At 39.1% G+C, this 15,970-nt stretch overlaps 1 protein-coding gene across 6 annotated transcripts in view; it reads left to right on the top strand.

Moving 5' to 3' along the window:
- ATM (ATM serine/threonine kinase) overlaps positions 1-15,970 on the top strand; it is a 175,671-nt gene that overhangs the window by 54,556 nt on the left and 105,145 nt on the right. For all 6 annotated transcript variants that reach the window (XM_037047706.1, XM_037047705.1, XM_037047708.1 and 3 more), the window contains 5 exons: positions 12,957-13,039; positions 13,135-13,290; positions 14,100-14,175; positions 14,310-14,440; positions 14,962-15,082. In XM_037047706.1, the coding sequence (XP_036903601.1) occupies positions 12,957-13,039; positions 13,135-13,290; positions 14,100-14,175; positions 14,310-14,440; positions 14,962-15,082 (567 nt within the window). The remainder of the gene's footprint in view (positions 1-12,956; positions 13,040-13,134; positions 13,291-14,099; positions 14,176-14,309; positions 14,441-14,961; positions 15,083-15,970) is intronic.

Genomic DNA, 15,970 nt, shown 5'->3' with positions numbered 1-15,970 from the left:
GCCGAAGGGCAACTAAGTCGCTGGGTTGTGACGCTGTATGTGGGGGCGGGGTCAAAGAGGGACTATGGTGTCCTGTCCACCGCCTGCCGCCACAGCCCTCACCGGTGCCGCAGTTGCTGCCGTCACCGGGCCCACGCGTTTCGTCCCACTGCACGCGAGTGTGCCACCGCCGTCAGCCCTCGCCCCCTAGGGCCTGCGTGGTCTGTCTCACTGTGCGCGAATATGCGCCCGCGGTCTGCCCCGCACCCCAACTGGTTCTCGTCTGCCTGCGCGCCTGGGTCGGGGGCCCTGTCCTGCCCGACCCTGCTCGCCACTGGCTCCGCCCCTCTTACCGTCCCGTTGAACGGTTAGATGTAGTCGGACTTCCGTATAATTCAATTTTCTCTCCTTTGGTTGTGTCTTTGTTTCTCCAAACCTTTGTTGTATTCAAACTTGGTTGTGGGAGAAGGCACAGTGTTTCCACCTATGCCTCCATCTTGGCGGAAGTCTAATTATGTTTTTTTTTTAAATAGGCCAAGACACACAGATTCTAAATGTAAACCTAGTGCTTATGTAACATTACACTTAAAGTCCGAATCTTGCCTTCACTTTAGTTTAAATTCTTTAATTTTTTTAATGTAATTTCAAAGTGACACTAAAGTTACAGTACTGTAAGAACTTTGTATTCCCGTCATAAGCTTCTACAAATAACATTTATCACATTTACGTTATCATTCTCTCTTTTGCTCTATACACGAATCTTTTTTTCTGACTCATCTTGAAGTTAAGTTGCACCTTCAGTGTGTATGTCCTATAACCATGATATCATTATCAGAAATATAACATTGTATTAATGCTTTTAGTTTTCAGGTCTGTTCAGTTTCTTTTGATTTGGAATAGTTCCTTAGTCTTTCCTACCCTTCTTGATCTTGCTATTTTTTAAATATATTTTATTGATTATGCTCTTACAGCTCTCCCATTTTTTTCTCTTCCCTTTATTTCCCTCCGCCCTGCTCACCCTCTCCCACTAGCATTGCCCCTTCCCGCTTAGCTCATGTCCATGGGTTGTACATACAAGATTTTTGATTTCTACATTGACTATAGTGTTCTTAACCTCCCTCTCTCTATTTTGTACCTCCCATTTATTCTTCTTATTCCCTGTTCCTTTTCCCCTATTTTCCCCATGCCCCCTCCCTACTGATAACCCTCCATGTTATCTCCATTTCTGTGGTTCTGTTCTTGTTCTGTGTATTTACTTAATTTGCTTTTTTTAAGGTTCATTTGTTGATATTTGTGAGTTTGTTGTCCTTTACTGTTCATATTTTTTATCTTCTTTTTCTTAGATAAGGCCCTTAACATTTCCTATAATAAGGGCTTAGTGATGATGAACTGCTGTAGCTTTACCTTATCTGGGAAGCACTTTATCTGTCCTTCCTTTGTAAATGATAGCTTTGCTGAATAGAGTAATCTTGGTTGTAGGTCCTTGCCTTTCATGACTTTGAATAATTCTTTCCAGCCCCTTCTTACCCGTAAGATTTCTTTTGAGAAATCAGCTGATAGTTTAATGGGAATTCCTTTGTAGGTAACTCTCTTCTTTTTCTGCTTTTAAGATTCTCCCCTTATTTTCATCTTAGGTAATATAATTATGATGTGCCTTATTGTTAGTTTCCTGTGTCTAATTTCTTTGGGACTTTCTGAGCTCCCTGGACTCCTGGAAATGTATTTCCTTTTCCAGATTGGTGAAGTTCTCCATCATTATTTTCAAGTAACGTTTCAATTTATTGCTCTCCTCTTTTTCTGACACCTCTGTGATTCAGATGTTGGAATATTTAAAGTGGTCCCACAGGTTCCTTAGCCTCTCCACATTTTTTGAATTGTTATTTCTTCATTCTCTTCTGGTTCGATGTTTATTTCTTCCTTCTGCTCCAAATTGTTGATCTGAGTCCTAGATTCCTTCCCATCACTGTTGGTTCCCTATATATTTTTCTTTATTTAACTTTGCAATCTTCACTTTTCCTTTATTTTGGGACCATACTCAACCAGTTCTTTGAGCATCCTGAGTACCATTGTTTTAAACTCTGCAGCTGATAGATTGGCTATCTCTTCGTTTCTTAGTTCTGTTTTTTGGAGCTTTGGTCTTTTCTTTCATTTGGATCATATATTTTTGTCTACACCCACCTGCTATGTTGTAAGGGGCAGAGCCTTAGATATCCCCCAGGGTGAGGAAGCCCTCTTTGCTGTGCTGTGGTGCTATATGTGGGGTAGAGATCAGAGAGGAAATAATGCTGCTAGCTCAGCTCTTGTCTGGCTTCCAGTCACTTTCCCCCATGACCCACAAGCAAATTGGGCCCTTTTGGTATTGTTTCCTGGGAGTGTGGTTTTGTGTGCATTCTAGGACCTTGTGGGTCTCTCCACTGAACTCTCCTGTAAGGCTGGGAGTTTCTCCTGCCACCACAATATTCACAGATTGTTATAGCTAGAGGTTTTGACGCTTTATTTTCCTGTGCTGGTTTGCTTGGTCAGTCTTGCTCTCCAGTTGTTCCCCCTGGTTTATCCACATACAAATGTGGGACCATCTGGTCTGCCAGCCACTGCCCTACCATTTGTCCTCTCCACCCTGGCCGCCCATCTCTGCCTCTCCTACCAGTCTGAATGAATGTTTCTTTTTTAGCACCTTGGTTTTCAGACTTCCATACAGTTCACTTTTCTGGCAATTCTGGTAATTTTTTGTTTTTAAATTTGTTGTTGTCCTTGTTTTGGTTGTGCAAGGAGACACAGTGTATCTACCTACCCCTCTATCATGGCCCTTAATTTTCCTATTTCTCTAATAGTATAGTCTCTTGTTACTTAGAATTTCTCACTTTGAATTTGTCTCATGTTTCCTCAGTATTAGATTTATATTTTGACTTTGATGAAAATATTAAAGATATAATTCCCATTCTGCCCTAACCCTATCAGTCTTGATCTATTTATTGGTAGGTATTTCCATTTCCAACTCAACAGCATAGGATTTATTTCTTTATTTTTCCCCTCTCTATTTTTAGCTCCCTGTTTCAACCGTAGGAAACCTGGTTTCCTGCTTAACCTTAATGCATTTAATGTTTATTCAGTATTCTTACATGTAAATAATCTCCTCACCCTGCTCACCATCTCCTCGGCCCTAACCTTGCTGAACATATAGGGAGAGTCTCTGGCCCAGCAAACTGGCAGACATGTGTGGTGATTGTTCCAGTCAGAGTTGTGCTAAACATGCCAGATCATCCAATAATTAGAATCTCTTGGAAGTGTGCAGGTTGAGTCCCTGTTAGAATTCTTGCTCAAGTCTCCAGCACTGATCAGTGAGCAATGCTGTGCGCTATTCTTGATGTTTAATGTTTAAGGCACTTCAAGACACTCATTAACATCATACACATCACTTTTGTGTCAAAATATTTAAAATGATCCAATGTAATGTTCTTTTATAATATATGACAGGGAGTAAGAAACATTTTTCTACATATAGATAAGTGATGGGAGCCATTCTATGTGGTTTCAGGGACTGTACCTCATTAATGGACAAAATAGTCCCACTGCTAGGGCTGAGCGAAAAGGCCTTGGGGCCATGAGCCACTAAGGAGACAGAACCTAACCTCCTGGCAGGAGTGCAGCTCCTGCCTCCCTTACTTGCCCCTGCTTGGCCCTGGGCAGATGACTGCTTAGCCAATGGTGGATGACTGCTTAGCCAATGACGGTAAATTCCTCGAGGGAAGGACAACGTAAGACAGTCACAGTCACAAAGAGTCATCTGGGAAGGACTTAGGGGTCTACAGAGAAGGGGCAGAAAGACCCTCACCCCTTGGCTTTGTCCTCATCTGTCTGAAAACAGTATCCTAATCTCTTGGCTGCTTTGCTCCCCACACCTGACTCAGCCTGAAAACAATGCCAGAGGCAGCTGTGGCCTTGTACTGGAACAAATGGCTTCGGGGGCAAATCTGGCCTGAGAAAGAATGTACATTTGGTCATTTCAAGCCTGCTGTGCCTAAGACAACCCCGTTGATTACAGCAATAGCTGTGCTTTTGGTTATGCCGCCACTAACAAGCAAAAAAGGAGGAGATACGGGGTTCCACTCTGTGGTTTCCAAGACTGCAGCCTGTCGAGAGCAGGCTCTGAAAGGGGCTAGTAAGTCTCCCTGGAAAACTAGGTAACGCAGGTGGTAGATGTAACCTGACTCTACCACTGAGGGTTCACTATGGGAATCACGCCTCATAAATACATTGTGTCCTTTGAAGCTTACTGTACTTTCTTTTGTAAAGCTATGGTGATATAAACCAGATGTTTATGTTCAAGATATAAGGGGTAAACTCCTTATCTTATGAAATATGTCTTTTTCAATTTAATTATTGTTCAAGTACAGTTTTCTCTCTTTTACTCCCAACCCAGCCCACACCCTCCAGTGCTACCCACCTCCCTTCCATTTCCCCTCCCACCCCTGCCTTAGTTTTTGTCCATTGTCCATTATACTCGTTCCTCTGAATCTTTCCCCTTTTCCCCTGAAATTCTCTTCCATCTCCCCTCTGGTCCCTGTCAGCCTGTTCTCTATTTCAATGTCTTTAGTTATATATATATATATATATATATATTTGTAAGACTTTGCTGTGTTTATTCCCAGATCCATTTATGACATAATTTTTGCTTTTTTCTAATTTAATTATTTTTCAAGTACACTTTCCTGTCTTTTACTCCCATGCCAGCCCACCACCACCTGCCGTGCTCCCCACCTCCCTCCGCTATCTAACCCCCTTACTTGTGGTCCATGTGTCCTTTATATTGGTTCCTATAAATCCTTCCCCTTTTTCCCCTGAAATTCCCTCCCTTCTCCCCTCTGGTCGCTGTCCCCCTGTTCTCTATTTCAGTGTCTTTGGTTATATTTTGCTTGTTCGTTTATTTTGTTGTTTAGCTTCCTGTTACAGGTGAGATCATATGGTATTTGTCTTTCAACACCTGTCTTATTTCACTTAGCATAATGCTTTCCAGTTCCATCCATGCTGCTGCAAAGGGTAGGAGCTCCTTCTTTCTTTCTGCTGCATAGAATTCCATTGTGTATATGTACCATAATTTTTTGATCCATTTATTTACTGATGGGTACCTAGGTTGCTTCAAATTCTTGGCTATTGTAAATTGCGCTGCTATGAACATTGGGGTGCATAGGTTCTTTTGACTTGGTGTTTCATGGTTCTTAGAATATAATCCTAGCAGTGGAATTGCTGGGTCAACAGGCAGATCCATTTTTAGTTTTCTGAGAAAATTCCATACTGTTTTCCATAGTGGTTGTACCCGTCTGGAATCCCACCAACAGTGAACTAGGTTCCCCTTTTCTCCACAACCTCTCCAACATTTGTTATTTGTTGCTTTGTTTATGATGGCCATTCTGACCAGTGTAAAGTAGTATCTCATTGTGGTTTTAATTTGCATCTCTCTAATAGCTAGCGATATTGAGCATCTTTCTCATGTGTCTCTGGATCCTCTGTATGTCTTCCTTGGAGAAAGGTCTGTTCAAGTCCTTTGCCCATTTTTTAATTGGGTTAATTGTCTTCTTAGAGTGAAGTCGTGTGAGTTCTTTGTATATTTTGGAGATTAAACCTTTGTCTGAGGTATCTTGGCAAATGAGTTTTCCCATACAGTTGGTTGTCTTTTTATTTTAATACTGTTTTCTTTAGCCACGCAGAAGCTTTTTATTTTGATGAGATTCCATTTGTTTATTCTTTCCTTTATATTCTTTGCTCTATAGGACATATCAGTAAAAATGTTGCTGCATGAAATATCTGATATTTTCCTGCCAATGTTCTCCTCTAGGACTTTAATGGTATCATGGCTTATATTTAACTTTTTTATCCACCTTGAATTAATTTTGGTGTATGGTGTAAGTTGGTGCTCAAGTTTCATTTTTGCATGTAGCTGTCCAGTTCTCCCAGCACCGTTTGTTGAATATGCTATTTTTACTCCATTTTATGTTACTGCCCCCTTTGTCGAATATTAATTGACTATAGAAATTTGGATTTATTTCTGGTCTCTCTGTTCTCTTCCATTGGTCTATGTGCCTGTTTTTATGCCAGTACCTGGCTGTTTTGATTGCAGTGGACATGTAATACAGTTTGCTATCAGGTATTGTGATCCCTCCTACTTTGTTCTACTTTCTCAAAATTGCAGCTGCTATTTGGGGTTGTTTATGGTTCCATATAAATTTTTGAAGTGTTTGTTCTATGTCTGTGAAATATGCCATTGGTACTTTAATAGGTATTGCACTGAATCTGTAAATTGCTTTAGGTAGTATGGACATTTTGATGATGTTAATTCTTCCAATCCCGGAACACGGTATATGTTTCCATTTGTTTGGGTCTTCCTTGATTTCTTTCTTCAGTGTTGTGTAGTTTTCTGCATACAGGTCTTTTACCTCCTTGGTTAGGTTTATTCCAGATATTTTATTTTTGTTTTTGCTATATCAAACGGTATTTTTTCTTGATTTCTGCTTCTGCTGATTCATTGTTAGTATACAAAAATGCCTTTGGTTTCTCTATATTGACTTTGTATCTCACTGTTTTGCCAAATTCATTTATTAGGTTGAGCTGTTTTTGGGTAGAGTCTATAGGATTTTCCATGCAGACTATCATGTCATCTGCAAACAATGACAGTGTTGTTTCCTCCTTTCCGATTTAGATGCCTTTTATTTCCTTTTCTTGTCTGATTGCTGTGGCTAAAAATTCCAATACTATATTGAATAGAAGTGGTGAAAGTGGACAACCTTGTCTTGTTCCTGATCTTAGTGGAAAAGATTTTAGTTTTTGCCCATTGAGTGTGATGTTGGCTGTAGGTCTTTCATATATGGCCTGTATTATATTGAGGAATGCTCCCTCTATTCCCATTTTTCTGAGTAGCTTTATCATAAATGGGTGTTGTACCTTATCAAAAGCTTTTTCGCATCCATTGATATGGTTATGTGGTTTTTTCTTTGCTTTTGTTTATGTGATTTATTATGTTTGCTGATTTGCGACTATTGAACCCTCCTTGCATCCCTGCGATGAATCCCACTTGGTCATGTTGTATGATCTTTATGATGTATTGTTGGATGCATTTTGCCTATATTTTGTTGAGGATTTTAGTATCTATGTTCATCAGCGATATTGGCCTGAAGTTTTCTTTCTTCGTTGTGTCCCAATCTGGTTTTGGAAATAGGATGATGTTGGCTTCATAAAAAGAGTTTTGGAGTTTCCCAACATTTTGGAATTTTTGGATAGTCTGTGAAGAATAAGCGTTAGCTTTTCCTTAAAAGCTTTGTAGAATTCTCCTGTGAAACCATTTGGTCCAGGGCTTTTGCATAACAGAAGTTTTTTTTTTATTACTGCTTCAATTTCATCTCTTGTTATTGGTCTGTTCAGGTTTTCTACCTTTTCATTGAGTTTTGGAAGATTATATTTTTCTAGAAATTTGTCCATTTCACCTAGGTTTTCAAATTTCTTGGCATACAGTTCTTCATAGTAATTTCTTATAATCCCTTCTATTTCTGTGGTATCAGTTGTAATCTCTCCTCTTTTCTTTCTGATTGTGTTTATTTGTGTCCCCTCCCTTCTTTTCTTGATGAGCCTACTTAAAGGCCTATTTTGTTTATCTTTTCAAAAAACGAGCTCCTGGACTCATTGATTCTTAGAATTGTGCTTTTAGTCTCTATGTCATTTAATTCTGCTCTGATCTTGGTTATTTCCTTCCTTCTCCTTGCTCTGGGCTGTCTCTGTTGTTGTTCCTCGAGTTCTTGGAGGCATCGGGTTAGGTTGTTTGTTTGAAATGTTTCTGTATTCTTTAGGTAAGCCTGTATTGCTATGAACTTCCCTCTCAAGACTGCCTTTGCTGTGTCCTGTAAGTTTGGGGTTGTTGTGAGTTCATTTTCATTTGTTTCCCGAAACTTTTTAACTTCTTCCCTAATTTCATTCTTCACCCATTTGTTGTTTAATAGCATACCATTCAGTCTCCATGATTTTGGGTGTTTTGGGTTTTTTCCTTTGGGGTTGGTTTCCAATTTCAGTCCCTTGTGGTCAGAGAAAATGCTTGCTAGGATTTCAATTTTTTTGAATTTGTTTAGAGTCCTATTGTGTCCTCTCCCGTGGTCTATCTTTGAAAATATTTCATGTGTATTTGAAAAGAATATGTATTTAGCTTCTTTGGGATAAAGGGCTCTATATATATTTGTTAGCTCCATTTCATCTAGGGCATTGTTCAATGCCGCGATATCTTTGTTGATAATTTGTTTGGAAGAACTATCCATTTTTGACACGGGGTATTAAAATTCCCTTCTATAATTGTGTTGCTGTCAATATCTTTCTTGAAGTCCTCTAAGAGTTTCATTATGTATTTCGGTGCTCCTATGTTGGGTACATATATATTTACGATGTTAATGTCTTCTTGGGGGATTCTTCCCTTGAGTATTATGAAGTGACTTTCTGGGTCTCTCTTTTATGGCCCTTTTTTTTGAAGTCTGTTTTGTCTAATATGAGAATTGCTACCGTAGCTTTTTTTAAAAAATATTTTATTTATTTATCTTTAGAGGGAAAGGGAAGGAGAGAAATATCAATGCATGGTTGCCTCTCGTGAGTCCCCCGCTGGGAACTGGCCTGCAACCCAGGCATGTGCCCTGTCTGGGAATCGAACTGCGATCGTGTAGTTCGCAGGGCCATGCTGAATCCACTGAGCTACACCAGCCAGGGCGCTACCCTAGCTTTTATTCTTCTCCGTTTGCTTGGAAAATTAGTTTCCAGCCTTTTCACTTTTAGTCTGTGTTGGTCTTTTGTCCTGACGTGGGTCTCTTGTAGGCAGCATATGTGTGGGTCATGCTTTCTTATCCACTCAGCTCTTCTGTGTCTTTTGATTTAATCCATTTGTGTTTAAGGTTATTATTGATTGGTACTTATTCATTGCCATTTTTGTGCCTGTGTTCCTCTCTGTCTCTCTTATTTCCTTCCTTTCCTTAAAGCAGTTCTTTTAGTATTTCTTGTAGCGCTTGTTTGGTGGAGGCATATTCTTTTAGACTTCTTTTCTCTTGGAAGCTCTTTATTTGACCTTCTATCTTGATTGAGAGCCTTGCTGGGTAAAGTAGCCTTGGTTGTAGGCCTCTGTTTGTCATTACTTGGAATATTTCTTGCCATTCTCTTCTTGCTTGGAGTGTTTCCATTGAGAAGTCAGTAGCCAACCTTATTGGGGGTTCCTTGTATGTTACTTCCTTTTTATCCATTGCTGCCTTTAAGATTCTCTCTTTGTCTTGGAATTTTGCCATTCTAATGATAATGTGTCTTGAAGTGGGCCTCTTTGGGTTCCTCTTGAATGGGACTCTCTGTGTTTCCTGGATTTGTGTGACTTTTTCTCTCATCAAATTAGGGAAATTTTCCATCATTACTTTTTCAAATAGGTTTTCTATCCTTTTTTCTTCTTTTTCTCCTTCTGGTCTTCCTATTATTCAGATACTACTACATTTTATATTGTCTTGCATTTCTCTTAATCCCTCTTCATTCTTTTCGAGCCTCTTTTCCTTTTCTTGCTCTTTCTGGGAGTTTCTTTCTACTTCGTCCTCCAACTCGCTGATCCGATCTTCTGCCTCATCGATCCTGCTTTTCATTCATTCTACTGCATTCTTCAGTTGAGAAATTGTATTCTTCATTTCCTTTTGTCCTTTGCTGATAGTTTCTTTTTCCTTTTTCATGTTGATATAGTTTGTGGTGAGTTCATTGTAGCTCCCCTGTAGTTTCTGGTAGCTCATTGTGAGCTCTTTGAATTTCCTGATATCCAGTGCTTTGAATTCAATATCTGATAGTTGACTTGCCTCTATTTCATGTAATATTCTTTCTGAGACATCCTCCTTTTCTTTCAGTTGTGGATTGTTTCTTTGTCTTCCCATTGTTTGTGAGGCTTTCTGGTTAGCCTCAGCTTCTGAAATTGATTTGTTCTGACTCTCTGGGTTTATGGTGTGAGCTTCAGTGGTAGAATACCTGTGAATTTCAGTGGTGCAGTCTCCTTCTGGTATCCTGGTGTTCTCCGCTTCCACCTACTCCTTTTTGTGTGTAATCAGTTGGAGGGGGAGTTAAAATGGTTCATGACAGCGAGAGAGTATTTTATGATATTTACAGTCACAGCCAGTGGAGAAGATATAGAAGATTTTCAGGCTATATATAGTGTTAACCGTAATCTTCAACCCAGTTTGCCATTTTTAAGAAAGGATGGACAAAAGATATAGGATGGACAAAAGATAAAGGATGGACAACTTTCTTCCTCTTGTTGGGGAGGGAAGGCTTGTGCGTTGGACCTGGAAAGCAGTGAGTTTGTGGGCAGTCAGATTTTGAGGTAAAACGAGAGTAAAGAATATAAATAGGTGTAGCATGTGAGGAAATAGAGTTAATCACTACAGTAATAGAATTCGGGAACCTGTAAATTGGGCTAAGATCCCGGAGATGTGTTGTGAAGTATTTAAAGTTGTATAGAACAGCTATTATTTACAATGATATTAGAGCAACAATCATATGACAGACTGTATGTGATCTGTCTGAATAGGGGTTATAGAGCTTTGTGTAGTTTGCCAAAGAAAAACAAGTGACATGAAGTATAGAAAATGAGCAATACACAAGGAGAAAACAGTGGAAACGTGTCAAATAATATAATATAACCAGCCAAGACTAAGAAGCCTATGCAGAAAGAGGAGGAATTCAAAGATATTATTAAAATATAAAAGAAGTGAGAATATTGAAAATTAATAGTACAAATATGCAGCAACTTGTGGCTTCTCTGCTATAGCAAAGTGAATTTTGTCTCTCTGTCTCTATTGTTGGGATGCCCCCCCTTTGGGTCTCACTCTGGCCTTTTCGCAGTTCCCAGTGGTTTTTGTCTCTTATGGGTAAAAGAAAAGAAAGCAACAAACAAGCAAAAAAAAAAAGGCAGTAGAGGGGAGGAAAAAGCAATAAGTTTGGGAAGAAAGGAAGAAGAAGTAAAACAGGAAAAAAGAAAGGAGAAGAAAAAAGTATTGAAAGATAAAGCAATAATAAAGTTTTTAAAAGTACAAGATTACAAAAAAAAAAGTTACCAGTGGAAAAAAACCCCTCCCTTGTTGGTTTCAAACTGTCCAAACCAGTTTTTCTGGTTGCAGCAGGATCTCTCTGTGGGCTAGGGTGCCGGTGCCTCGGTCCCGGGGGATCTGGTATGGTCCTTCCCAGTCCTGTGGCGGGACTCAAGTGCTTCTGCCTCTGCTGGATGGCTCCTGGGCTGGGTGGGAAGTAAGGCAAGCTGCCGTCCCAGGAGAACACCTCAGTCCACTTTCCAAAAAAAAACTTCTCCAGAAAGCCTGCCTCTCAGCCTAGCCCAGTCCCCAGCCACACCAGTGACGACATTGGGCCTCTCAGGTCTCCCGGACTGTCGACCACAAAGTGTGCAGTTGAACACGGCCCTTTGTCCTTGTTACCCTCTCTGTAAACTCAAGCAGCCTGGGTCTCTGCCCTGTGTTGCCCAGCCTTGCTTAGATAGGGGAGGAGCGAGCTGATGACCTAACTCTCTCCCAAGGACCCTGCAGCAGGCCCAGGGCTCCCAAAGAGTCTGCCGTTGCCCTGCTGGGTGCCTGGCTCCCGAAGAGTGCTCCATGGCCAATGCCCCCAGTGCTGGTCACCTACCGAAGCCTCTGGGTGCCCAGGCTCCCATGGCAGACACCCCCAGACCGATGTCTCTGGACCCCAACCGCGGTGGCGACCCCTCAGGCCGCCTGGCTGATGGCTCCGGCCCCGGCCACCGTTTGCCACCACTCTTGTATTTACTCAGGTCCCCAAGACCCCACTGACCTGCCGCTGTCTTGTCCTTCAGCGTCCATCGCAATCTGTGGTCTCTTAATTTCATAAATGCTGGAAAACTGTTGGTTGATTGCGCTGTTCCTCAGTAGATCTGCCAGGATTTTCTCCCATGTGTTCGGGAGCTGGAATCCGCTCTGTCTTACTCCATCACCATCCTCCCAGCCTCCTCCTGAAATATATCTTAAAGAACTTGTGCCATCAGCATAACTAGGAGACCTGACCTATGACAAATCTCTGTGGTCCTTCAATTGTTATTTGTATTTAATATCTGTTTGTATGACTATATAGCCTTTTGACATTGATGAGCTATGCATCTCTACACCTACACATACCATTCCCAATAAAAGCCATTTGGGAGAAGGGCTCAGGGTGTTCCCCACTAGAGGAAATAGCCACCCCCTTTCCTGCCGGGACAGTAAGATTGTGTCCAGGACAACTTATTTCTCATCTGCGGTGGACGAGGGGATTCTGTGGGCTGAAGTTCCTTCCACACATAAGGATAAAAGTCTTCTGATATTTTACAAGAGCCTGAAAATTATTTGTTGGTTCCCAGAAATAGTCATAATACCATAGAGAACCTTACCAGGTTGCCTTATAGGAAGATGGGTCAGTGCATTTGACTTTTTCTCTGTCCATGATTATCTCTGCCTCCTAAAATTTATTAATAGAATAGTTTTTAAATGTTGAAGTTTGGGGAGATTAACATTATTTTGGGAGAGTAGAAACATAGATAGTTTCAGATTCTTGTTCAGGCCTTTAACCCCAACATTGATAACTATCATTTATTGAATTCCTCTAATAAGTGCTAGGCTTCACATTCATTTCCTTTAATCTTCACAGTAATCTAGCCAATTAAGTATTATATCCCCGTTTTCCAGGTGAGGGTACAAAGGCTCAGATGACAAGGCAAGTTTTTAACCATGCAAGTAGTAAGTTGAGCTAGGATTTGAATCAGCTCTGTTTGACTTGAGATGCTTTTCTTTTCTTTTTAACTTGTACTGCCTTTTAAAAGAATTCCCTAGTTATATGTGTGTATGAATGAGTGGGTCTGTATATGAATTTTGGGTTACATACATACTTAAGTAAATGACATATTTTTTAAAAACTGATTTCCCTCCCAACTATTTTAGTATCTAGTGCTTTTAAAGATGCTTCCTGGAGAAGAATATCCTTTGCCAGTGGAAGATCTTGTTGAACTTCTGAAACCGCTATCGTAAGAAATTAAAACCATATTATGTTCACTTTAAATTTATAAACTGAGTGATGTGTTCTGTTATACTTACAAAGTTAAACTTTGCCCCTCCTTAGCAATGTGTGTTCTTTGTATCGTCGTGACCAAGAAGTTTGTAAAACAGTTTTAGACCACACCCTTTACATAGTGCCAAACCTATGTCAAAGCAGTACGGATGCTGAGAACACAAGGGATGCCCAAGGACATTTTCTAAGAGTTATTGGAGCATTTTGGTAGGTACAGATTATTCTGTGAAGCTCTTATTTTTCTTTAGCTTCTTCTGATGCAAATGCACATTTTGCATTTCTGCGTTAGTGATTTCTTCTCATCCTTAAATGTAACTATAAACATCTTTTAACAACAGTAGAATGTAATTTCTGTTCTCTTCCTTACTTTCTTGAAGAATTACACTGTATTCCTCTTAAGGCTTGGCTTTCTAAAGTGTGTTTAGTATATTTCCCTGTGAATTTTGAATCGCTTAGTAGTTTGGCGTGTATGGTGAATAAAGCAAAATGTGACAAGTCTAAAACAGTTGAATCATTCTCGTTCCTAAAATGAGAAAATTAGACTCGTCACTGTCTGGTTATTTCATGTATATAGTGATAGTGTGAGATACCACCATGATACTTGTGGAGGAGCACATATATATAATTTGGAGCTGTCATACCATTTGATAAGTACTTCTAAATCAGTATAGAATATGGTTTTGAAATCTTTGATATAAAAACAAAGACTTAAAAAATGTTTTCCCTTTAAATTAAGTTGATTACAATGTGATTAGCTGAAGTAAGAGAGCCCCAAAATGAGTCATAATATTATAAACATAATAATACACATTCAAATGAACTTCTATTCTAGCGTTTCCTTTAGGTGGAATATTTTTAGAAGGTTTAGAATAATGCATGTGCCACATAATGAGAATTAAAGTTAGAGTGGAAAGAAATTCTGGAAGTAACTTAAAATAACCCTAATGTCCAGTGATTTTCTTTCGTACTGTGCTTTAATTGGAATAAATACTTGACATTGAAACACTTTATTTCAGGCACTTAACAAAGGATGGGAAATGCACACTCTCTGTAAGAATGGCCCTAGTAAAATGCCTTAAAACTTTGCTTGAGGTGAGTTTCTCCACATTAAGTATTATTAAGGTTTCCATAATTTTAAAAAAATTAACCAGCCTTTTTTCTGTGTGTTTTGGGGTGATTTTTTGCTTGGTATTTCATATTTAACCTAAGTTGTTCCTTTCTCATAGGCTGATCCTTACTCAAAATGGGCTATTCTTAATGCAATGGATGAAGACTTTCCTGTAAATGAAGTATTTCCACAGTTTCTTGCTGATAATGATCACCAAGTTCGCATGTTGGCTGCAGAGTCAATCAATAGGTAATGAGCGAGGTATTTATGAATGTCTGGCTGCTGCAGTATCAATGTAATGTCTAGCATAGCCATAGGTTACTAGTTATGATATTAAAAATAGCTAACACAGCCCTGACTGGTGTCGCTCAGTTGGTTGGGTGTCATCCCACAAAGCAAAGAGTCACCAGTTACATTCCTGGTCAGGTAACGTGCCTGGGTTGCACGTTTGGTCCCTGGTCAGGACATGAAGAAGATGCAGCCTATCCATGTTTCTCTCCCTCTTTTTCTCCCTCCCTTCTCTCTTTAAAAACAAATAAAATCTTTAAAAAAAAATAGCTACACTGTATGTCAACTATAATTAAAAATAGTCATTTCTGAATCTTGAACTAAATAATTCTGAACTTGTTTTAAATTGGCTCAGATTTTCTTCTTGTTTGGAAAGGTCTATTATGTTAGTGTCTCACATAGTAACTTATTTTTGTCCCATAATATGTTTTAGACATTAAGATTAAGGTAAAAAATTATTTTACTTTTTGCTTTTTTTAAAGATTATTTCAGAACATGAAAGAAGCAGGTTCTTCCACATTACTGAAAGCACTTCCTTTGAAGCTCCAGCAAACAGCTTTTGAAAATGCATACTCGAAAGCTCAGGAAGGAATGAGAGAAATGGTAATTTTAGTAATGTATATTTGCTGTTATGTAATACTTTATATAAGTATGCCATTATTACTTGACCAACTTTGATCTAAGATACTTTATACCTGATAGTTTACAGTATAAAGTTACACTAAAACAACTATTCGAATGGATTGAAATTCCTGTATTTATAGGTAAGGCTCGATTGAATAATGGCAGTTTCCTTTGATTCAGCTTATATGTGTCATTTTTGTGGGAAAAACAATTTTCTGAGTTTTTAGGAACATAAATGGCTTTTTTATTTAAAAATGTTTTTGTAAGGTCTAGACAAAAGCTAGCTCACAGAGCAGGTAACAATAGGAAGAAATGGATTGAGAAAAATGTTCTACTAGGGAAGATCAAATTATCTTGGTGTTCTTTAGAGAACCTTATGGTTTTTATATTTCTCTGTAGCATAATGATATTTTTCTTAAAGTGCAAACTGTCTTAGTCTTAGGATGTATCTATTTACTTATGCCTTGAGTTGTTTGTAAAAAGTGTAGGAGGCATTTAATCAAATGTCTGTCTAATCTGTGGTAACACAAGACTGAAATGGATAGTTGTATGAAAGAATCATAGTTTAGAAAAATATTTCAGTAGATTTGAAAGACGAGTGTAAAATTTATAAATAGTATAAAATTTATAGAGATAATGTGTATTATACATTTAAAAATCTGTGTAGAAAGAGAAAATATTGACATGACAACAATTCATTTAGGAAAATACCTAGGAAGTTTTATGTCTTAAGAATACACTATTAATGAACATTGTAGTAGTTATTCAGAAAAGCAAAGTCTGCCTTTGACATCATTGATAGAAGCATACTGTCATGAACAAGTTGATAAAAAGAATTTGATCTTCTATACATTGTAGAGGGCAGCT

Source organism: Sturnira hondurensis, unplaced genomic scaffold (assembly GCF_014824575.4).
Source record: "Sturnira hondurensis isolate 20B ecotype Veracruz unplaced genomic scaffold, ASM1482457v3 Scaffold0006213, whole genome shotgun sequence".
NCBI lineage: Eukaryota > Metazoa > Chordata > Mammalia > Chiroptera > Phyllostomidae > Sturnira > Sturnira hondurensis.
Note: the sequence above shows the minus strand (reverse complement) of the source record. Positions and strands in the feature narration are given on the sequence as shown.